A 25,306-nucleotide genomic window follows, 5' to 3' on the forward strand; every position below is an offset into this window, starting at 1 on the left:
ACAGAGGATCCACCTCCAGCCTGCCGAATCGTAACAGGCTACTGGAAAATATTAAATCAACTGATGCCAGAAAGTTAAACAGATTTGTAAATTACTTTGATTTAAATATCTTAATCCTTCCAGTACTTATCAGCTGCTATATGCTCCACAGGAAGTTCTTTTCTTTTTCAATTTCCTTTCTGTCTGACCACAGTGCTCTCTGCTGACACCTCTGTCCATTTTAGGAACTGTTCGGAGTAGGATAGGGTTGCTATGGGGATTTGCTCCTACTCTGGACAGTTCCTAAAATGGACAGAGGTGTCAGTAGAGAGCACTGTGGTCAGACAGAAAGGAAATTCAAAAAGAAAAGAACTTTGTCTGGAATATACAGCAACTGATAAGTACTGGAAGGGTTAAGACTTTTTAATAGAAGTAATTTACAAATCTGTTTAACTTTCCGGCACCAGTTGATTTAAAAAATTTTTTTTTCCAGTGGAGTACCCCTTTATGCCTTCCAGTACTTATCAGCTGCTGTATACTGCAGAGGAAGTTGAGTTGTTCTTTTCAGTCTGACCACAGTGTTCTCTGCTGACACCTCTGTTTGTGTCAGGAACTGTCCAGAATAGGAGCAAATCCCCATAACAATCCTCTCTAGCTCTGGACATTTACTGACATGAACAGAAGTGTCAGCAGAGAGCACTGTGGTCAGACTGGAAAGAACTACACAATTTTCTCTGCAGTTTACAGCAGCAGCAGCAGCAGTTGACGAATACTGGAAAGCTTAACAGAGTTTTTTTAATAGACGTTATATATACAAATCTATTTAACTATCTGGCACCAGTTGATTTGAAAACCGGAATACCCTTTTAGTAAGGTCCACATGACTTAGCAGGAATAGATGGACAGGGTTTTACTTGATCTAACAACATCTTTTAAAGAGTACATATCATGAACTAAACTGTCCCTAATCCCCCCCCCCATCTGTCCCTGACTCTACCTCACACTAACCCTGCATTTTTTTTTCTACAAACCGCCTTTGTACCTTTTCTCTTCTTCTCTTCTTTGCTCACTGTGCAGTCCGTGTGGAGGGAGGAAGGGACGAGGCCTGCTCTTCCTCATCTATGCTGCGATCCCTCTATGCATGCATAGATGCTGTGAACACAGCACAGCCAGCAGCTCCAGAGTCTCCACATCTCAGTTTACTAAAATAAAGCATGTGTCTTACAGAAAGGAGGAAGATCGGACCACAGAGCTGCCCTGCTGCTGCTGGAGCCTGATGACCTCTGCTGTGCTTGCTTGTCAGCCTGGCTGCACTGAGATTTCAGACTCATGCCACGCTGCATGAGTCCGAAATCTATGAGAAACAGACATGTAGGGAGACCCCTAGTTGTCATATTTTAGAATGAAAAATAAATATATAAATAAACATTTTAGGTAATGATATGCAATTGGAAAGTTGTTAGGGAGACATTAATGCACAATATATTAAAAGTTTTTTTGATGATAGGTACTCTTTAAGCATTTAAGAAACAAAAAGGTAACAGTGGCAGTGTTAAAAAATGTTTTATTCTTTATTTTCAAATTATCTATTAAACATACAATTTAAAACACAGTCTGTAGGATTACTACCGTTATTCTACTGCTGGAAGGTATTATACTAGTACATGGTATAGGATACAGCATAACTAATGGCATTCTGGGAGTTACAATACTTGGGAACCTATTGTTATCCTGTCCTGATATGTTTAAAGGGGTACGCTGGTGGAAAACTTTTTTTTCTTAAATCAGCTGGTGCCAGGAAGTTAAACAGATTTGTAAATTACTTTTATTAAAAATTTTTAATCCTTTCAGTACTTATTAGCGGCTGTATACTACAGAGGAAATTCTTTTCTTTTGGGATTTATTTTCTGTCACGACCACAGCACTCTCTGCTGACACCTCTGTCCATTTTAGGAACTGTCTAGAGCAGCATATGTTTGCTATGGGGATTTTCTCCTGCTCTGGACAGTTCCTGACATGGACAGAGGTGTCAGCAGGGAGAACTGTGGTCATGACAGAAAACAAATCCAAAAAGAAAATAACTTCCTCTGCAGTATACAGCCGCTAATAAGTACTGGAAGGATTAATATTTTTTAATAGAAGTAATTTACAAATCTGTTTAACTTTCTGGCATCAGTTGGTTTTCCACTGGAGTACCCCTTTATCCTTTGTCACTTACAATTTTACAGTTTAGTTTTATTCTGTTCTATAGGACGTGTGATTGAGTTCTCTGTTATATTCACCTGTGGCTCCCCAGTGAATAATCCGAATAGCAGTCCCAGTGGTGAACAACAGGAAGATGAAGGTTTGTTCTATTGTAACCTATATTCATTTAAGATGGTTGTATTTTGTTAATAACTGAACCAAGCTATGTTTAAGGAAAAATGCCATTAGGTTTATAGGGCATTGCCTTTAACAATATCAATACTTCTATTTTTGCTCTAGGTAAATGATCTTGTCTGGTGTCCCTAGTCTTTGGTCTAAACTGACAGAAAATAATGTAGAATCTTCTGTTGTACTTGTGTTACTAATGTCATATATGTACACCTGTTACAGATGTTTGCTCTTTACTTAGTATTCATATCAGGCAACATAAAAATACACAGCACATATAATATAATAATGTTATCCAGCAATTATGGCATCCTTATTAGGCTGTGATAATTATATTATCCTTTAAAGAGTTACATAGTCTACCATATTGCACTGAATTTCCACAATACTGTACATTTTGGCTTAAGTTTAGACACTGGGTTTTGGTTTAGGTGTTAGATCTTGGCTACAAACTTTTCTGCATGCAGCCTTGTCCTTAAAGAATCAGGGCAACATGCAGAAACAATATAGATGTGGTCTATTATATTGACACCCTTGTTTAGTAAAAAAAAAAAAAGCCAGAATATTAAATATGTACCAAATCTTTTATTCTCATTATAATCATTTAACAACATGACCAAATACACTCAACAAAAAAAGACCTAGTAAAACATAATATATGCATGGACAGGGTTACCGGCACCTTCTTTAGTACATGGCTTCACAACCTTCGGCAAAAATGACAGCCTCTAAATGTTTCTTCTTTTCTCCCAGTGCAGTACTATCAAATTCTAAATGTTTGCACAAAGCCTTTCCCATCAGTAGGTTTCAGCTATCCCCAGACTATTCTTTTGTACTTTTGGATGTGTGATTTGGGTCATTATGCTGCTATAATACCCATTAATTTCACGCAAACCTTGTTGTATTACACTTAAGAATACATTTTACTCAAAAATGATTTTATTGTCCCTCTTACACCGGCAAGACGTTCAGTCCTAGGGGCAAAGCAGCCCCACATCATTTTGGATCTTCCTTCATGTTTCACTGTAGGCAGGGTGTGCTGTCACTGCTTAGTCTGATATTGTCCTTTGTCTAAAACTCACTACCACATGGGCTATTCATAGATCTTTTATTTTTGCTTTGTATTTTCTTTGTTATTTTTGGATTTTTGTGTCTTCTGCTTTTCTCACACCACGTTTTTAAGTTATGGGAACCATATCCGGCTGGGGGGGGAAGCGAAAACCGGGTGCTCCCGTATCCCAGTCAGACTCGGCCTGTACCTCATTCATTTTAATGAGCCGACCAGAGTCAAACGCTGACTCCTGTCGGCTAATTTTTGCCCCGTATACGGTTCTCTAACTGGACCTAAAACCGTGGTATACCATGGTTTTAGGTCCGGTTAGAGAACCGTATACGGGGCAAAAATGAGCCGACTGGAGTCAGCGTTTGACTCTGGTCTGGTCAGCGTTTGACTCTGGTCATTGTAGTGTGAACCAGCCCTAAAGAAAAGCAGAAGATACAAAAATACAACAAATAACAAAGAAAATTCAAAGCAAAAATAAAAGCAGTTTCACTAAACATTTTCTTTCAGGAAATATTTAACATAATGTGATTAATATTCAGGAGTGCCAATAATTTTAAACACAACTCTACTTAATGTTAGAGGAAAGTGTTCTGTTATACTGAGCTATATTCCATTAGGAAACTTAAATTCTAGTAAATGTTTTACTGCCACATTCAGAACAAAGACATATATTTTACAAAAGATACTAGCTTTAAAACTTGCTTGTAAATATTCCATAAAGCTGAGAATTGAAGACATATGTTTTAACATACTTAGATCTGAAATAAAATAAATATGTTTTTAAAGCTTTGAGATTTCATGAGTGTAACACTTACAATGCAGTGCACTGGTTAAGTGTTTGCTTTCTCATACTTTCTCATTGATACCGACAACAATGTTAAAATACATGCATCCTAAGAAGACATGTGGAATAAGGAAATGACATGGCGACATTTGACCTTCTCTCACAACCCAGAGGGATGTGGGGTGAAGAGGCCCAATTGGATGGCTGGTATGGTGGTAATTGAGAGAAGTAGTCCTCTGTCACGGTATTCAATAACTTTCCACACTCTTTGAGCGGGCAAAGTAAAAATAAGGTTACACTGGGGTGATGATGAATGTGATAGTAGTTCCCCCGGGTGCTCCCTGTATAATGTCTTCTGGATGACATTATGCCCTAGATGTTGAAATGATATACAGGATACTTGGGGTAACATGGAACAGATAACTTATGGTTTTCTTTAATTGGCAAAAAGGTAGTATAACACTTCCAAGATCAGATTGAAGATACACTGTTCCACTCTTAGGTTTGCTGAGCTAGAGCAAGATTTTACAAGTTTCCCAATTTTCTTTTCATTTTTCTCTCACTATAGCTTCAGCAGTTGGCTTCTCAGGTATAAAGCAAACAGGTGCCCAAATGGCAATTTTGCAGCGGCCAGAGGCAGGGGCGTACCTAGAGCATTTGGCACCCGGGGCGGACCCTTTGTTTGGCACCCCACACACGCACCCCCTCCCTCCCCTCCCCCCAGGGGCGGACTGACAACACTCGGGCTCCCGGACCAAAAAAAAGGCAAGGGCCCCTGCTAGGCTCTGCAGCTCGTCAATCTTCTGCCATGCTCCTATTCCACCCAAATCCCACACACAATAAATTAAAATTTTATATATATATTTATATATGTAAAAAACACTTAAAGGGTAGCTCCCGCCAAGTACTATAATAATATGTCCCTACCTAGTAGTAATCGAGCCCTAACCCCCTACCTGGCTTCAAATTTTTTTTTAATCACTTTAATAGAGCAGATTTAGTGCTTCTAAATCTGCTCTATAAAGCAGGACAGGAAGCAGCGCTTCCCAGCAGGCATGACGTCACTGATGCCTTGCTGGGCGCTTGCTTCCACCCTCACATCGTCTATGCATGAGTGTTTTATTTATTTAATAGGGTGCCTCCAGCTGTTTCCCAACTACAACTCCCAGCATGCCATGATTTCTATTAGCTGTCAGGCCATGCTGAGAATTGTAGTTGTGAAACAGCTGGAGGCACCCTATTGTCTAATGTCATAGTGTCACAAGAATGCCTCCCGCGAGCGCGATCGCTACCATCACTGCTAGCGGGGTCCCTGTGCCCACTAGCGGTGTCAAATGTGCCCTCCACGATCGCTACCATCACCGCTAGTGGGGTCCATGGGGTCCCTGTGCCCACTAGCGGTGTCACAAGAATGCCGAGCGCGGCTCTGTTCCCCGTCCCTGTCAGCTGTCAGGGTACGGGAACAGATTTAAAAGCCTCGTGCGCAGCTAACGTAGTACTGTGCATGCGCAGTGCTACGCAAATAGCGTAGGGCTAACGCCAGGCTCCTAGCGCTGCCTACGTTAGCCCTACGCTATTTGCGTAGTGCTGCGCCTGCGCAGTACTACGTTAACCGTGCACAAGGCTTTTAAATCTATTCCCGTACCCTGAGAGTCTCAGCCCACTTGCCTCGCTGTTAAGTAACTCCAAATTGCACAACACCCATTAAAGTCAATGAGAGTTATGCAAATTGTGTAACTTCGGCTTTCCCAACCACCCCCGGCTGCTGCAAACACGCTGAAGGAGTCAGACAAAGCCAGATAGAGCTAGCTGGAGCAACCCTTTTGATAATATTATATGGCTTTGCAAAACTACAGTAGCTCTTTCTGTAAACCATAATATGAAATAATAAATAGTACATATGAAATTGAGTAAGAAATCACACATTGCAAAGAATATATCAGAATTACGTAAATAATTAGACATTTTCCCCTTAGCTGCAGGTCTACCCAATCAAATCTGTAGATATAGCCAGGAAAAGCACACGTCTGTCCATTTCACTCCCTGACATGGCACTCAATATGTCTCCTGAGCTAATCTCCTGCAGTAAGTTGGACTTGTGGAGTGGTGAGTGAGGTGTGCTATTTCATTTATTCGCTTACATTCAATTTTTCTGTGAGGATGGTATTCAAAAGAGATTATTAAGGCCATACACAATGCATTACTGAGTCTGAACAACATTAGCAGGTATTCATAATAGCGGTCCCATGTGTTGAAAGATGTCTAAATTTGTTTCCTACTGAATGAGTATCAGATTGTCTGTTCCTTGCATATCCAATTGAGAAAAGTAATTCCAACATGCCAACAAACAGCTCCAAGATTAATAAGTGAAGGTATCTACTTATAACTGTGTTCTTATATGGGCCTTGGTAGTCAATATACCTCTTCTAACCTAGCACCAGCAGTGAAAAAATATTTATATATTATCCCACCTGTATGCTCTCCCAGGGTTTATACCTTGAGGTAGAGTATGCTTACATGAGGCTTAGGAAAAGTACAAAGTAGTAACATCATACTACTGTTTATAATTTTTATTGCCTCATTATATCTTTTTTACATTTATCATCTGACCTCATTGTAATTAATTATTATTGTTCCATAGGAAAACGTAGTATTGATATAGAGAACAGTAACAATCCTCCAGACCAAGATGAAATCTCTTCAAATGAATTATCCTTGCACAGTCAATGTTCACCCATCATTACAGATGAGCTATATATGGACTTTATAAAGGCTCTTCTATTAAGAATTGTGCAAGTCCATGATATTCAAAAATGGTCTACAAAAGGTAAATTATTTCACTTTCAGTGTGTATACTGCTACCAGTGCCTTGCAAGTTTTTTTTTATTTAAATTTTTTTAATAACTGGCTCATTGAGTTTTACAAACTGTGAGCAAGGAGCAGAGTAGCGTGGAGGATGGGCATTGTCAAATGCACATATATATACATATATATGTATGTGTGTGTATATATATATATATATGTATATATATATATATACACATACATACATCCATTACAATCCCCCCTTAAAATGACTATTTAATCTTTCCCTAATTTTCGTCATCCTAACTCATCTGCCCCAATGTGTTTTCTCAAACGCTTCACTGTAGTTTAGATGACCCATGGCTTGTCCATGGACCCCCTTAGCCCCAGACTTTACACATATGGAGTCAGATGCTGTCCCTATGGTTCAATGGTTTTATAGATGGCATTGAAGCTCTGTAATGGGGTATAGGCTTCATCCGTAGTCTCGAAGTCCACATTCGTCATCACTGGCGTGGCATTCTCGACGATCTTCCTTCTCACACAACACACATAAGCAAGATTATCAGGATTATAAGTAAGGTTAATCCTATTTGTGCCAAAGTCTTTTTCCACCCTCTCATCCAATCAAAGTATTGATCCCAAAGGTCTGAGATTCCAGAATTCTTTATGGTTATTTTACCATTGGGTCCTGTGTTGGCCGAGATATATGGGCAACATGTCTCCTCACTACATTTTACATACCCCCCCCCCTTTTTCCGCTAACACCATATCTAATGTCATACAATTTTGAAATGTCATAGTGGATGTGGCACTTAGTTGTTCATCCTGACCTTCCTGTGAAATGTATGGCTCTTTAAGTGCTAATGGGTGAGGTAGGCTGAAGCTGTATCTTATATGATACATAGCAAACTATATAAAGTGATTTCTATATCTCCAATTTACCACTTGCTCTACTTAGATAGAACTCATAGCTAGTGCAATGTGGTCAGTCCTGGCCCCTCTGTCTCTGCAAAGCCAGAGACATGATGAGAATGTAACCACCATGAGAATGTATCAGAATGAAAGAATCACAAGGCATACAAAACACCCTCTACCTTACTATTTTATAACTTTCCTGAAGTGAATAAATGGTTATTTTAATCATCTGTATTATTTTGCTATCACTTCTGTTTTGTTTAGACTACTACATTTTCTAAGTTTTATAAGTTTTCAAATTAAAAATAGTTTATTTTCTGTGGTTTAGGTATAATTCAATTAGATGTCTGCATCTCATTGTTGTGCTTGGCTCACCTTGTTATTGGACAGATGGTGACCTTTCCGTTAAGCCACAATATGGGCAAAAAAAAAAAAAAAAACTCTTATTGGACCTCAGCTCAATACAAATATGTTTTTCTCCTGCAGACTGGACGCCTCAGCAGATGGAGAATGCAGCTATTCTTTACTTTTCTTGGCAGCGTCCGGTTATATTTATAGATTCATGTTTCTGTGGAGAGATGTGGCTTCAGGAAATCCTTGGGACATCCCCAGAAAAGCCATTCTCTTCCATAAATCTGCAAGCACGGTAAGATGAAGTCATTTGAGTGGAAACCCCCCCCCCCCCCCCACAATACATGTGTTTTCAGTTTCAATATTAGATCAAAATCTCTGAGGAAAAAGTCTTACTACAGAACAGTAAAATGAAAAGCCCTTGTTCCACTGTATAATATTGTAAGCTGGAGACATTAATACGGTTATATTGTATTGACATTAAAGCGGTTATTAGATAAATGTAATCGTATCCACTGGATTAGCCATGTGTTAAAGGGGAACACTGATCTTGAGAGTAAGGCTATGTTTACATGATGGAATTTCCGTGTAGAATTCCCCACGGAGATTCTGCAGCGGCAGAGTCCCATTAATTTTAATAGGATTCTGCTGTGCTGTTCACAAAAACATACGGTATGGTGCAGAAATTCAAATTACGGTGTCCGCAGAAAGAATAGATATGTCTATTCTTTCTGCGGGCTCCGCATGGAAATGCATTGCCATCTATGAGACGGTGCATTTCGAAGCGGTCCTAGCTCCGGCATGTACTGCAGGCGCTCTGCTGTTAGGGGCAATGTCTGTGTGGACGTTTCCCCATGTGAGCATAGCCTAAGAGTATTTCTACCTTGCAGAAGTGGCCATGGATGCACTTTTTTCCCTTCTAAAGTCTAGGAGAAATGAAGAAGTCTTGTATAAGTTGTTGGGGACAGAATGAGGCATTTTCACAGGATTAGTGGGGGTCCAAGATGATGTAACTCTACCAATTTTATTTAAAAATTTTTTACAACGATTTGTTTATAACACTTAGGCCATGTTCACACGATGCAATTTCCATGCGAAACTCTGCACAAAAATTCGCAGCAGAGTCCCATTGATTTAACTGGGATTCTTCTGCACTGTTCAAATTGCAGAATTTCTGTGGCGGAAACATCTGCCGTAGAAATTCAAATTCCGTTGTCCACAAAAAGAATAGACATGTCTATTCTTTCTGAGGACTCAGCACGGAAATGCATTGCCATCTATGAGCCGGCGCAGCTCTGAGCGGTCTGTGAGGGATATTTCCACATTTCCACATTTCAGTGTTGACATTTCCCTGTGTGAACATAGCCTTACAACTAACTATCTTGCTGTATCCTTTATGCGATATGTATACCAGTGAATTTGATTATATGACTTGTACTATATCTTTATCTGTTTGTGATTAGGCAAGGAAGCAATGTCTTGGCACCAATTGAGAAGAAAGTTTCGTCTGGTGCCCCTCTGATTTTAAGCAACTATTGCAGCAAATGGGATGATTTAATAATGCCTCTCATTGACCACTGTTACGCAGCTAATGCCAAAAACACTCAGCAAGGTAAGATTTCACAGTGAAATATCCATTTGTGCTTGAAATAGTAAAATGTAAAGTATACTAGGCTCAGAATAGGGAAACAGTTAATTTGACAGATGTGATCAAAGAAACAGCTGTACAAAAACCTGCAGAAGTATATAAACACTGTACTGTATGTTGCACTACAGGTAAGAGACAACAGTAAGATCAAATAAAAAAAATATATCAGATTAAATAAGAAAAGCTGTATAAATTACAACACAACACAATGTTTTCTTTTACAATTTTTGCTATGACAACTTTAGAAATCAGTTCATTAAATAGGTCCAAAATATTGACCAGTTGACAAACATTTTGGTGAAAAATATTGGCACAGATTTGTGTCAGCAGTCCGAATTGTACTGACTACCTGAATCCTAGAGACTACATTACAGGACTTAGATTCTGGTTAAATAAGGAGTCCCAACAATCCAGTAGAAGGCAACCAAATTTGGTTAGGAGCCGACATGGTGAAAGAATAATTTTTGTGAGTTGATTTACAAAAGAATTATCAGAATTTAATAATAATTAATGTGTATACAATTGTAAAAGCATAAGTCAGGATGCAATTAAAAGTGGACAAGCATGTGTGGCTTATAGCAGACAAGCCATTTGTTTTGTAACAAATAGATTTTTCATAAGTTTTCAGAGTTTTTGTATGTTCACATCCATCCAAAAGTAAAGACAAAATGATATATGCAAAAAAAAAACAAAAAAAAACAGACAATTCGAATAGACAATAAGAAGTACAAAGAAGTGATGGAAAAAAAACAACATAAACTGTCTAGTAACAAGTGCATTGGAACATTTTCATTACATTTTGGCCAAGCATAATGGGATGCATTCAGATTTATTTGATTCGTTTTTCGGATGGGTGGCATTATTGCCATGTATATCTTCTTTGGTCAATCAGCTTACCGCTTCTGTGTTTTTGTTGACTCAGACTGCAGACAAGGAAAGTGATTTGTTGGGGAGATTCATCTAAACCTATGTAGAGGTTTAGATAGAAACCAATCATATTGCTCCTTTTATTTTTATCAGAAGCAATCTTTGTTTTTTGTTTAAAAAAAAAAAAAAAAAAAAAAAAAAAAAACAATCTGGTTGCTATAACTGTTTCACTCCAGAGTAACAAATGAAGTCGAAAAACAAAAGCTTAACAGAAAGAAACTAAACTTAAAAAAAAAATGTTTCGGTAGTGTGAATAACAAAAAGTTCAGAATAACAGATTCTGAGGTTGAGAAACGAAAACAATGAAATGCAAAAATGTGCTTTATAGAAATAAACTAAATGAACAGAACCAAATTTCTCTGTCATGCACACGTGTATAAAGCTATTGGGGGCTTTTATAACCATTTATTATGCTGTGTATGCCAATATTATGATTTTTTTTGTCACATTATTGTGATATTTTTGCTGACATATACATTTCTAGACACCTGATACTATTAAAAAAAAGGGGCCCAAAGTACACAGACTGTCTGTCTATCTATCTATCTATCTATCTATCTTTTCAAATATCTACACAACCAGAGTTAAAAGAGTTGTTCTATCATTGAAAATTTACTTAAGACATAATAATTTTACCTTAAATATTATTTAACCCTTAAAGAACCCATAATGTATGTTTATGGTGCCCTGGGACTTACATAGTTACATAGTTAGTACGGTCGAAAAAAGACATATGTCCATCAAGTTCAACCATGCACCACGACTTACATTTGCATCATGAACATGAAGCAAGTGCTGAAGCTGTGCTTGCTTCATGCATGGCAGGTCCCAGCCATTAGACCTCACCGCTAATGGCGGACAACAGCGATCTTACTGAATTCCACTATTAACCCATTAGATGCCGTGATAAATACTGATCACAGCACTTAAATGGGCACTGTCATGAACTTTTTTTTATATGTTGTAGTACTGATGTACTACAACATATTTCTAATATACTTTAATTATTATTTTTTATTTTATTAAAACAGTTTATTTTAATGTTGAAAACCGGCCACTAGGGGGGCTCCCTCCTAGTGGCCAGCTGCAGCCTGGTGTGACGTCAGGCCTGAATTCGGACCGATGCCGGCCAGGCAATCAGTCTGAATTCATTCAGCCTGCGTTCGCTCCCTGCCTTTCAATTAGACAGGCGGTAGCGAGCGCTGAGAGCGCATTGGCTCCCTGGCCTCACACGCCGGCCCCACCTCCCGCTGCTTCCTCTGGACGGACTGGACATCGGTATGTGTTTCGGGTGGGGGGATTTTAGTGCCGCGGCAATTAAATTTATTACTTTCAGCGGTGGTGAGGGGAGGGGTTAGGGTTGTGCCACGGCCATGTAATGTATTTCCGGTGGGGGGATGAAATGTATTGCTTTGAGCGGGGGGGGGGGGGGGGGTGATAGCGCCGCGGCCAATAACAAAGTTATTGTTTTCACCTGTACAGTATGCCTCCAGTTGTTTCCCCTCTACAACTCCCAGCATGCCCTGACAGCCAATAGATGTTAGGGCAAGCTGGGAGTTGTAGTGGTGAAACAGCTGGAGGCACCCTGTATAGTGAACTAAGGGCAGAAGTGTCGGCCCCAGCAGGCATCAGTGACATAGTGCCTGCTGGGGAAGTCTGCCTGGTAGTGAGCACACTACCAGGCAGACAAAAATGCATTTCTACCATAGTAAAAAAAAAAATTAAAGGCAGGGAGGGGGTTAGGGATAGATGGGCAATAGGCAGGGACAGAAAAAAAAAGGATGGTGGGAGCTACTCTTTAAAGCAGTTGCGGTCAGAGCTATTGCAGGGTGAGATGAGTGAAGGTGGTAGCTGGAGCACTGCTTCCCTGTACTGATCAGTGATTTGCCAATGCTTAGCATTGAACAGTAAAAGCAAAATGCTGTAAATGGCACCGTATAGGGATGAAATCATTCCCTTTTCCCGTTTCAAAATAAAAGGAGTAAAATAAATAAACATATTTGGTATCAACGCGCATAAATGTCCAATATTACATTGATGATCCCACACAGTAAACAGCAGAAACATAATAGAAAGACCAAACTCCAAAAATCCTAGTCACACCATATGTCAGAAAAAATTTATCAAAAAGTTCAGTCAAAACAAAAAATGGTACCAATAAAAACTACAGAGCATGGCAAAAAAAGTGAGCCCTTTTACAGGACAATTTTTAACATACCGATCTTGTCAAAACAATTTGACTGTTTTTAAAATTATTACAATTATAGACAAACATGTAAATATTTAATCAAATTGACTTACAGAATAAAGAAAACTTGATTTTTTTCCATAAAGTGAAAAAGTAAAACCCCCCAAATTAGCTATTCCCCCCCCCCCAATCCCCAGGGAAAATATTTTTTTGCTTTGCTGTACATTTCATGGTAAAATGAAAGAGGTTGTTGCATAGTAAAATGTGCCCTACAATGAAACAAGCCCTCATATGGGTCTATATATAGAAACATTTAAGAATGATGTCTCTTAAAGGAGTAGTCCGGCGCAGACTTTTTCTATTCCGTCCTGCCTGGGCTGCAAAAAAAGACAAAACAAACTTTCAACCGGTGATAGACTGAAGCGCCGTGTGACTTACCGGGCTAAAGGAAATAGGAAGTAAACAGCCCGGCCGACCGATCAGCTGTTGCGGAGCTCCAGGGCAACATATGGAGGTAAGTGAAAGTTTGTTTTGTCTTTTTTTGCAGCCCGGGCAAGACGGAATAGAAAAAGTCTGCGCCGGACATCTCCTTTAAAAGATGAGGAGGAAAAACATAAATGAAAAAATTAAAATTGTCTGTGTCCTCAAGGCCAAAATGGATTGTGCCGTTAAAGTGTTAATGAAAGTATGATATTCTTAAAGAGAACCAATCATCATATTTTACCCTATATAACACTTGGCAAAGCGTTATATAGGGTAAAATCTTTAACCTCACCATCCCCTGAGGACGCTCCTGCCCCCAGGGATGGTGAAGATATGGGGCCTCATTTACTAAGAGTGTCGGGTTTTTACTAGTGGGAAAAGTTGTTTCGGACTTGCAGGATTCCTCTCTATTTACTATTGGGAAAAGTCAGGAACATTTTCTGAGCAGCTTTTTCTAGGTGGACATTTCCAGCCATTTACCCACAGGATTTTCTGTGAATTCAATAGTAAATCGGTCGAGTTGTGAAACCCCGCCCCTTTTCGGACCAGCCACGCCCCATTTGCGACAGACCACATCCCCCTTTTCGGCTTTTTACAGTGCACTGTCGAGTTTGTCGGATTTTCCGGGCGCTCACTGTCACACACTGGCGCAGACATGTCTCAAACACTGTGCGCAAAAATAACCAGACAAAGACTAGTCGGTTTCAGCTTAGTAAATGAGGCCCATGTAGTTATAAACTAGTCCCCACCGGCCCCGCAAGTAGTCCCCTGGGCGGAGAGCTCCTCTTACCTACTCCCGTTACTTCGGCCGGCAGTGACGCTCCCCCCCCCCCGCTTGATTGATGGGCCACGTCATCGCTCTGCTCACTGAACAGACGGAGCAGAGTGAAGAGCGGCCCATCAATAAAGTGGAGGGGGCGTCGCTGCCGGCCGAAGTAATGGGAGTAGGTAAGAAGAGCTCCCAGCCCAGGGGACTACTTGCGGGACCAATGGAGACTAGTTTATAACTTCATATCTTCACCATCCCTGGGGGCAGGAGCATTCCCCGGGATATTGAGAATAAAGATTTTACCTTATATAACGCTTTGCCAAGCGTTATATAGGGTAAAATCTGATGATTGGTTCCCTTTAAGAGTGATTTTTTTTTACCTTTTGCAAAGTAATTACATGATAATGTCTGTATATATTTTGTATCTATTAACTTTTTATTATTATTATTATGTAACCAATTTATCTGATAAATATTTTCTGCATCCTGGCACTGTGGTAATCCCCATTCTATTTAAAGACAACTCTGAATTTCTACATATTTCCTTTTTCAGAATCTGTTGACAATGTAAATGTTTTTATGTAAATGAATAAAAATTGATATTTAGAAACTAAAAATCTATTGGAAAGGTATATCATCTTTATTGGGATGGTTAGATTTTTATGGCCTTGTAAGCTTTACAACTTTTCAGACATTCTTCTTCAACTTGAGTAAACAGCATTACTTGAAATAGTGCTTTGCTGCAGTTCTGTGCTGGATGTTCTTAGCAACATAATGGGTTTAAAATTACTGTATATTTTCAATCTTAATTTGTGTAACACATAACAGTCCACATCAGCAACACCTCTAACGTAGACCAATTTTTCTCTGCACGTTTTTGCAGAGTCATGTCACTAATAATAAGAATATTTGCTTGAAATATAGAAAAAAACATTATTGGGAATATATAAGTGGATTTTTGGGTAAATTTGGAGTGGTTAAAAAAAAAAAAAAAAAAAAAAACTACAGTAAACCTAATGTGATAAAAATTGCTCCTTACAGGTGCGGTTGTTACTCTTGTTACAATGACCTTAAAAGGGTACTCCACTGGGGGAAAAAAAAATGATCAACTCGTTCCAGAAAGTTAAACAGATTTGTAAATTACTTCTATTAAAAAAAATCTTAATCCTATCAGTACTTATCAGCTGCTGTTATGATTCACAGGAAGTTCTTTTCTTTTTGAATTTCCTTTCTGCCTGACCACAATGCTCTCTGCTGACACCTCTGTCCAGAGTTTAGGAACTGTCCAGAGTACGAGCTAATCCTCATAGCAAACCTAACCCGCTCTGGACAGTTCCTAAAATGGACAGAGGTGTCAGTACTGGAAGGATTAAGATTTTTTATTAGAAGTAATGCCCAAATTTGTTTAACTTTCTGGCACCAGTTGAATAAAAAAAAAAAATTTCCGGTGAAGTACCACTTTAAATTTACTACATTTTAACATTTTCAAGGCTGCTTCACATTACATTTAGGCACTATGGCTGCCAAAACCCAGTCACATCTCCAGCTGCGGAAACCCAGCATTCTAAACATACTGTTTAGAATGCCGGGTGTGGCACGAGTGCTGCATGGAGATCATGGGGGTTCCCATTGGCGGGACTCCCGTGATCAGACATCTTATAAGATGTCTTTATACCCAATGTATATAGTTGTTTAAACAACATTAAAAAACTACAAATTGTACTATTCTAACTTTTGTATATTTCCATATATGGGGCTGTATCAAGGCCAATGTCTGTGCCATGATCTGTAGTTTTTATCTGTGCCATTTTTGTTTAGATGGCACTTTTGGATCACTTTTTACAATTTTTTTTCTGATATATGATGTTCCGAAAAATCTGCATTTCTGTATTTTTTTTTTTTTTTTTACATTTATGCTGTTCATAAGCATTATATTTTACTACTTTGGACAATTTTGCATGGAGCAATACCATACATTTTTGTTTTTTTTAAAAATGGGAAGAGTGATTTTCATTTTATTAGGACTTTTTATTTTTTTTTTTTTTATTTTACACTACACATTAACTGTATAATGATATGCTTTTCATCACATTGATAAGGGCATCTAAAGGGTCAATGATGGCAATGGTGGCAGCCGCTCCTCACCACCTATGAAGTGAGTGCAGTTCCAGTGCTTGCTTTATAGTCACTTAATGTAGATGTTCCAGACAGCAAGGGCATGTGTGACCTGTATCATCTAAGGGTTAAAAGTAGTAATGCAAAACAAAAGGTATATAGATTTTGTTTCCTTTAAATTGTACTGACCCCTACAATAAAATTATCATGTCAGCTTTACCATTCGGTGAACACACAATTATTCAACTTATTTTTTTTATTTTACCCCACAAATATTTTTTTTCTAGTTTTACATTACGTGTGTAATAAATTACAATTTGCACCTCAAACTAATGAGTCCTTATACAACAGATGTAAAATGTCTTAGAAGGTGGGAAAGAAAGAACATCGTAATTGAAAAATCGAAATTGACATTTTGGGATATGCTTAAATAGCATAGGATGGCCATTAATATAATAAAATGTTTGAAATCTGTTGAGGAATTGTAATTATAATACAGAAGAATAGTAATTATTTGACAGTTGATTCTTTCTCTTACAGGATCTTCCTCTATAATCTCATTTAATGGACATAGACTTCTCTGTGCTGATGACTTCAAGCTTTACTTAGCTGCCTGCGAACAGGAGCCCCACCTTAACACTGACATCAATTCAGGAGCCACCATTCTAAATTACAATGTCTCTGATAGAAGCCTGCTTGAGTTGCTAATCAGAAGAGCATTTGCAAGGCTCCAGCCTGACCTGTACAGTCAGTTTGTTGTAAGTCGGTACTAAAAATAGAGAAGGGGACAAATAAACATATGCAAAAATAAACATATTGCTTTTCTGATATAAGAGATGCAGGGGAGCATTGTTCTGCCCATCATGATGCATTTTACTACTCTGTCTTGCTCCTGTTGCCTTTCTTTTTTTTTTTTTTTTTTAAAGCACCATACCATAACAAAGAGGAAGAGGAACAGTGAATGTTCTCGAGCAATGCATCCCCCCCCCCCAAGGTTGTGCAACGTTCCAAAAAGTATGCCTTTATGGAAGTAGCAGCAGGTTTTGGGTCTGGCAATTGAAGACACTATGGTTTTTTCCAAGCCAACAGGATTGGTGTCCAAAATACAGGGTGGGCCATTTATATGGATACACCTTAATACAATGGAAATGGTTGGTGATATTAACTTCCTGTTTGTGGCACATTAGTATATGTGAGGGGGGGGAACTTTTCAAGATGGGTGGTGACCATGGCGGCCATTTTGAAGTCGGCCATTTGGAATCCCACTTTTGTTTTTTCAATAGGAAGAGGGTCATGTGACACATCAAACTTATTTGGAATTTCACAAGAAAAACAATGATGTGCTTGGTTTTAACATAACTTTATTCTTTCATGAGTCATTTACAAGTTTCTGACCACTTATAAAATGTGTTCAATGTGCTGCCCATTGTTTTGGATTGTCAATGCAACCCTCTTCTCCCACTCTTCACACACTGATAGCAACACCGCAGGAGAAATGCTAGCACAGGCTTCCAGTATCCGTAGTTTCAGGTGCTGCAGAATGGGCAAAACAAAAATTGGAACAGGACACTTAGTTTGCGCAGAATATTTTGTTCAGTGATGAGGCAAACTTTTATGTGAATGGTGAAGTTAACAAACAAAACTACCACTATTGGTCTGACACTAACCCACATTGGATAGATCCCTCCAAGACTGTTGGGACACAAAAATTGATGGTATGGTGTGGTATATGGGGTACAAAGATAGTGGGGCCATTCTTCATCAATGTAAACCTCAAGCCACTGGATATGCGAAATTGCTACATGATGATGTGTTTCCCTCTTTATGCACTGAAGCTGGCACGTTCCCTGAGTCTTTCCAGCAAGATGGTGCACCACCACATTATGGGTGTCAGGTCCGAGCATTCCTAGATGAACAGTTTCCTAGAAAGTGGATTGGTCGTCGTGGGCCAGTTGAATGGCCCCCAAGGTCTCCCGATCTGACCCCCATAGACTTTTATCTTTGGGGTCATCTGAAGGCAATTTTCTATGTTGTGAAGATACGAGATGTGCAGCACCTGAAACTACAGATACTGGAAGCCTGTGCTAGCATTTCTCCTGCAGTGTTGCTATCAGTGTGTGAAGAGTGTGAGAAGAGGGTTGCATTGACAATTCAACACAATGGGCAGCACATTGAACACATTTTATATGTGGTCAAAAACTTGTAAATAACTCATGAAAGAATAAAGTTACGTTAAAACCAAGCACATCATTGTTTTTCTTGTGGAATTCCCAATAAGTTTGATGTGTCACATGACCCTCTTCCTATTGAAAAAACAAAAGTTTGATTCAAAATGGCTGACTTCAAAATGTCCGCCATGGTCACCATCCATCTTGAAAAGTTTCCCCCCTCACATATACTAATGTGCCACAAACAGGAAGTTAATATCACAAAACCATTCCCATTTTTTAAGGTGTATCCATATAAATGGCCCACCCTGTAGTGAAAAAGAAATAGCTTTTGTTTGAAAAGCCAAAATAATTATTTCTGGGATCATGGATTTTGTATGGGTAGGCCTAGCTGGTAGTAGCAGCAGCAAGGGTATTGGACTGGTTGTAGTTGTAGTAGCCAGCAGAAAGCAGGCAGTGATGGACTAGTGTTAGCAGTAGCCAGTGGGCTGTTGGCAGTGGTGGACTAGTGATACTTCTAGCCATGGCTTGTGATGCTGCTCCATATTCTTATATAGAGCTGTATTTCCAAAACTCAGACCCTGGCTATGCCTTGCTTTTTTTTTGCAGAGAAGGCACTGTGCCTGGTTTTCTGCATCCGGTAAGATAAAAGAATTCTCACACAGCAAGATACCGTGAAACGCTAGGTACACCACAACCCAAATGTGCCCATCCTCGGGAAGGCTTTTTTCTGAAGCCTTCAGATGCAGAAACATCATCATCACCTGCTCCTGAGCTGCTTAGAGCAACAGGCTGCTGACATCCTCATGATTATAAAACTCTGAGGCCTGGCAAAGTACGAAAGCTCGACGAGTGACTGTCACCCCAAAGTTCTTAGACAGACCAAGTTCGCCAGGCTCAGCTCATCTCTCCTCTCTACCTAGTAGCTAAATTATACATTTTGAATTATGTTTTCATCCATTGCCGTTATTCAGTGACATGACTAATGGAATATACTGGCCTGTTCTCACATAATACACCTAATGCACTTTATAATTTCAAGCAAAAATTTCTTAAAAGAGTTGTAGCCATTTTTTTCAGCCTTTATTCTATTTAGCTTCAATGTGAAATAGGTCTGGGTACAGAAATACACTGAAAGGAGAGCAAGTTTATGCTTTTTTTTTTTTTTTTTACAGGAAATGGGAAATATTATTCTGAAATGCCAAGAAAGCTTAAAAGAACTGGAAAGGAAAAGTCAAGAGTGTTTAATTTCTTCTGAGATAAACATTGTGTATGGTGATATCAATATCATTACACTTTTTGAGGAGAAGAAAAAGGTAAATCATATACAAAGAGTTTAAAGGGGTACTCTGCTGGAATTTTTTTTTTCCTTTAAATCAACTGGTGCCAGAAAGATAAACAGATTTGTAAATTACTTCTATTAAAAAATCTTAATCCCTCCAGTACTTAGCTGCTGTATGCTCCACAGGGAGTTCTTTTCTTTTTGAATTTCTTTTCTGTCTGACCACATTGCTCTCTGCTGACAGCAGCTGATAAGTACTGGAATCATTAAGATTTTTTATATAGAAGTCATTTACAAATCTATTTAACTTTCTGGCAACAGTTGATTTAAAAAAAAAATGTTTTCCAGCTGGGTACCCCGTTAATCCATTTTCTACCTATTTTATGGCCATATTTTTCCTGTAATTTTCTGATAAGTGAACCCAGCCTAAGAAAATACTAAATGATCACATCTCCTCATGTTGCATGTTGTGTTTTTATAGATTTTAGAACAGCTTAAAAGGGCTAAGTCATGTCACAATGGCCTGCTGCAAAAGAGAGATGAACTGTACCCCATAGCACGGAGAGGAGCTTTGTATTATTCCATCTTGAAGTCTTTGCAGTCTCTTGCTAAAGAATATTACTTCACCTTAGATTTCTTCCTGAAACTCTTTGACTCGGCCATTGAAACAAGCAAAGATTTTTCACAGGTATGTCATCTATGTTTTGTCAGTGGAAACAAAGGTTGTGTTTGAAAAATGTAGTGTAACAAAGTTAAGAGAAATGTTTAAAAATGCTTCTATAGCTAATGTAAGAAAATTGCAATTTGTTAGGAAAAGGACAAGTATGGATAAATAGCACTTCAGTCACCAGGGTTGCCAACTTTCTGTACATTTCTGGACAGTCCGTTAAAAATACTTTTTTTTTCCAGTGAAACAAAATATAGGTCCTTGATTTGTTGGAGACTGTTGGGTTTTTAGCAGAACATTGTGATTGTAATGATCATGATTATTTTATATCAATGTATTGTGATTTAAACATGTATACCTTATAATACTTATGATTCATTATGCTGGCATAGCTGCTGCCTAACGGGCAATCTGCCACCCTCTTCTCCTGATGATGATGAAAGTCTGTGCAGAATTCCATCAAAATATCTCAAATGGACATTACTAATGTCCATGTGGAATATTCTGATGGAATTCAGCACAGACTTTCTGCTGTTTGAACATGCCCTAAGAGGGATTTGCACAGAAAGGCAACAAAGCAACTAGAGATTATCTTATACCAATTATAACTAATGGATAAAGTACTATTGGGCTTTTATATGATTGTGACCTCTGGGCCATGTGCCAACTAGCGATCCTATGAATATCTAATGTTTGAATATCTTATGTGAGGATCAAAGTGTTTTTGGTGGCTTTTTTTTATCTCCAGTAACCAGTGAGTTGAAGCCACATTCAGGATGTTTGATGTGTTTTCCATATCCCTGGTTGGATCATCAAGTAATCGTTGATGGCCTTTCTCTGTTCATTTAGTCGGTCCAACACATGGATGGTGGAATTCCAATGGGTGGAAACGTCACATATCAGACTATGTTGGGGGATTACGTTCTGACGCTGCAGCTCAAGGAGGGTGTGCTTTGCGGTGTACGAGTGGCTGAAGTGCGATTTGTTAGGATGTCTTCCAGATGGGTGGAACACTTTAGGAACCGCTTGACAACCAGATTGAACACCTGTCCCATGCAGGGCGCATGGCTCAGGCTTCCTTGATGTAGCGCAGAAAAGATGTTCTTCCCGTTGTCGGTCATCATGGTTCCCATTTTCGATTGTCGTGGAGAAAGCCACGATTGCATTTCTTGATGAATCACTTTGAACAGTTCCTCCCCCTGTGTGATTCTATTCGCCAAGACAAACCAGGTGAAGAACAGTGTGACACCGCCGTGCCCTGCACACTTGGTATGCTTGAGGGGCACTGTGACTTGTCCATGCAGTGGAGGCTGAGGACATGGTGGAGGATGAGGAGGCAGAGTTGGACATTGTCGCAGGACCAATAGCGGGAGAGTGTGGAGGTGGAAGCAGCGTGACATGGCCATGTTGCTGGTGTGGCTGTGCGGGAACCACACACACCCAGTGGGCCATAAATGTATTGTCCCTGACCATAGTCACAACTCAACACGTCGGCGCTGCCGTGCACTTTGGTACACATCAACAGGCTCAAGGACTGGCCGAACTTCTGTTCTACATATTTGTGCAGGGCTGGTACTGCCTTTTTCGAAAATAAATTACGGCTTGGGACTCTCCACATCAACTCAGCACAAGCCATCAGTTCTCTGAAAGGTGCAAAGTCCACCACTTGAAAAGGGAGGGACTGCAGCACCAGCAACTTGGACAAGAGCACATTCAGCTTCTGCGCCGTTGGATGAGTGGGCGCATACTGATCTCTCTTAGAAATTGCTTCGGTGATGGATTGCTGTGGGAATGACTGATGAGAAGTAGGAGGAGCAGGAGCATCTGGACCAACAGAAGATGGGAATGACAGATAGCTCCCTTTGGCTGAGGTGGTGGAGCCTTGGCTGGCCAAAACAGGGAGTGGCGTGCCACTGGGTGATGTAGTGGTTGCAGCAGTATGTTGGACCACCACATCGGAGCCACGGCTCTCCAAGGCCGCTTTATGGTGACACTGCATATGTTGATGCAGGGCCGTGGTGCCAACATTGGGACCCAGGCCACACTTCACCTTCTGCTGACATATCTTACATGTGGCCATGTTAACCTCCTCCGGATGCTTAACAAATAACTGCCACACTACCGAGTAGCTGATTTTCCCACCAACAGTCCACACTGACTGCTACTGCCTGGGATTCCGGGAACACCTGCTCCACTAACTCCCGGGCAGGTAGGCTGCCGCGAAGCAGGTGGTCTACCCCGGGCACATTTGGCTCCAGACTTCCCACTGCTGCCACCCTGCTGACTCCCAACCATGCCACAACCTTGCTGGCATAGCTGCTGCCTAACGGGCAATCTGCCACCCTCTTCTCCTGATGATGATGAAAGTCTGTGCAGAATTCCATCAAAATATCTCACTTGGACATTACTAATGTCCATGTGGAATATTCTGATGGAATTCAGCACAGACTTTCTGCTGTTTGAACATGCCCTAAGAGGGATTTGCACAGAAAGGCAACAAAGCAACTAGAGATTATCTTATACCAATTATAACTAATGGATAAAGTACTTTTGGGCTTTTATATGATTGTGACCTCTGGGCCATGTGCCAACTAGCGATCCTATGAATATGTTATGTTTGCGATAAGTGAGGATCAAAGTGTTTTTGGTGGCTTTTTTTTATCTCCAGTAACCAGTGAGTTGAAGCCACATTCAGGATGTTTGATGTGTTTTCCATATCCCTGGTTTACATGGACAGACAATGTTTTACAGACAAATTAAAAAACCATAATGAATCATAAGTATTATAAGGTATACATGTTTAAATCACAATCCCCTGTGTAACTTTGATGTTAACCAGTGGCAGCTCATATGTGACATCTGCCGTTTGCTCAGGCCCTTTGAGGAAGCCAACATATTTCTCACTTACCAGGATTATGGGATGAACAACGTCATTCCACTGCTTCATTTCCTACAACAAATGGTGGAACCAATGGCTGGTCAGGGCACTGGAGATGTGGCGCCTACATCTCATGGCCACATTAGCCTTGTGGGGGCTGAACTGGAAGAGGAGGAGGGGGACTGTGGAGCACAGGCAATGTGTTGTGAAATGGGTGGTCTTTATACTAAGCTGACAGGAGTGGAGGGGGACGAGGAAGATGAGACAGAGGACCTAGACAAACCGTGGCAGTATGCAGTGGAGATTGAGGCAGGGAGTCCCTCTGAGTCACTTGCACAAATGGCACGGTGCATGCTCACTTGCTTGCCTATTGACTGCTGAATTGTCACCATTCGGCAGCGGGATGACTTCTGGCTCTCCACCTTGTTGGACCCTCACTACCGGCATGAAATGGGGGCCTTTTTTACACCCACTGAGAGGGAGGACAAACTGACCTACTACAGAGACATCCTACTTAGTCAGTTGGCCAATGCCTATCTGCATCATCGTCCATCCTCTTGCAGGTCTGACTGGAGGGGGCCCTCTGCGCTCACGTTCCACTGCCATGGCTGCTGGGTAGGGGTGGGAGTACCTGCTCCAACATCAGCAGCATGAGTCTACAGTTGCTAATGAGTAGCTTTCTTCACCCGCATTGAAGCAACTAATCAGCAGCAGCAGGTACACCTTGAGCAGGACTGAACCAGCAGGTGGTGGCTTACTTGGACATGACCTTGCTAACCCACCTTGAAGATCCAGTGGACTTCTGGGCAGCCAAACTGGATTTGTGGCCACAACTAGCAGAGTTTGCCCTGGAAAAACTGTCCTGCCCGGCCAGTAGTGTGGCATCAGAGCGGGTATTTAGTGCGGTGGGGTAACCCCAAGGAGAACTCGCCTGTCCACCAAAAATGTGGAGAGACTGACCTTTGTGAAGATGAATCAGGCTTGGATCAGCCAGGATTTCCACCCACCAATGCCTGATGCATCTGACAAGATTATCCATGGTGCCACACCAACACTTTCACAAAAGAGACCGGTTTCTTCTGCCTACCTGCCTCAGCTACTATTCTGATGCTGTCACCCGCCTGATGCCACACATCTGATGCCAAGTGCTCCTTCTTTCACCCATCTCCGTCAGCGGGTACTGGTACTGCCACCCATTGCTCCACTCTGTCACCGGTTACTTTCAGGACTCCTGATGCTGCTGCTGCCACCTTCAGGCTCTGTCATTGTGCCGCCATATGATCTACTCATGCTGCTGCTGCCACCTCCAGGCTCTGTCATTGTGCCTCCATACGGACTCCTTATGCTGCTGCCACCTCCAGGCTCTGTCATTGTGCCGCCCTATGGTCTTGTCATGCTGCTGCCACCTTCAGGCTCTGACATTGTGCTGCTCTGCAGCCTACATAGACTGCCACCACCTCCAGGCTGTGTCATTGTGCCGCCATGTGATCTCTTCATGCTGCTGGCACCTTAAACTTGTTCATCTGTTCAAAATATTCAATTGACATTTAAAAAAAATCTCAATTGTGAGGCCCTATGGTCTCGTCAGGCTGCTGCCACATCCAGGCTCCAAAGAAATGGGTTGGAGCGATAAAATAAACTATAACATGGCACACGTGTTGCGTCTGGTTGTCAAGCGGTTCCTTAAGTCTTCCCCCTATCTACAAGACATCCTAAAAATGGCCAAGAAACTTTGCATTTACTTCAGCCACTGGTACACTGCAAAGCTCACCCTCCTTAAGCTGCTCGTCTTCATATATTAGCTCTGGAATTACCACAAGAATCCAAGGAAACAGGTTGGAGCAATAAAAATAAACGATAACTGATTAAATGACACATTTGCAGTTATATATGCACTTTCACAGTACC

At 40.5% G+C, this 25,306-nt stretch overlaps 1 protein-coding gene across 2 annotated transcripts in view; it reads left to right on the plus strand.

Annotated features, from left to right (window-relative positions):
- LOC130355786 (uncharacterized) overlaps nucleotides 1–25,306 on the plus strand; it is a 477,167-nt gene that overhangs the window by 251,118 nt on the left and 200,743 nt on the right. For both annotated transcript variants that reach the window (XM_056556452.1, XM_056556451.1), the window contains 7 exons: nucleotides 2,231–2,323; nucleotides 6,841–7,026; nucleotides 8,409–8,568; nucleotides 9,737–9,885; nucleotides 16,944–17,161; nucleotides 19,747–19,887; nucleotides 20,335–20,541. In XM_056556452.1, coding sequence (XP_056412427.1) covers nucleotides 2,231–2,323; nucleotides 6,841–7,026; nucleotides 8,409–8,568; nucleotides 9,737–9,885; nucleotides 16,944–17,161; nucleotides 19,747–19,887; nucleotides 20,335–20,541 — 1,154 coding nt within the window. The remainder of the gene's footprint in view (nucleotides 1–2,230; nucleotides 2,324–6,840; nucleotides 7,027–8,408; nucleotides 8,569–9,736; nucleotides 9,886–16,943; nucleotides 17,162–19,746; nucleotides 19,888–20,334; nucleotides 20,542–25,306) is intronic.

The sequence above is a fragment of the Hyla sarda genome, chromosome 2 (genome assembly GCF_029499605.1).
Source record: "Hyla sarda isolate aHylSar1 chromosome 2, aHylSar1.hap1, whole genome shotgun sequence".
Taxonomy (NCBI): domain Eukaryota; kingdom Metazoa; phylum Chordata; class Amphibia; order Anura; family Hylidae; genus Hyla; species Hyla sarda.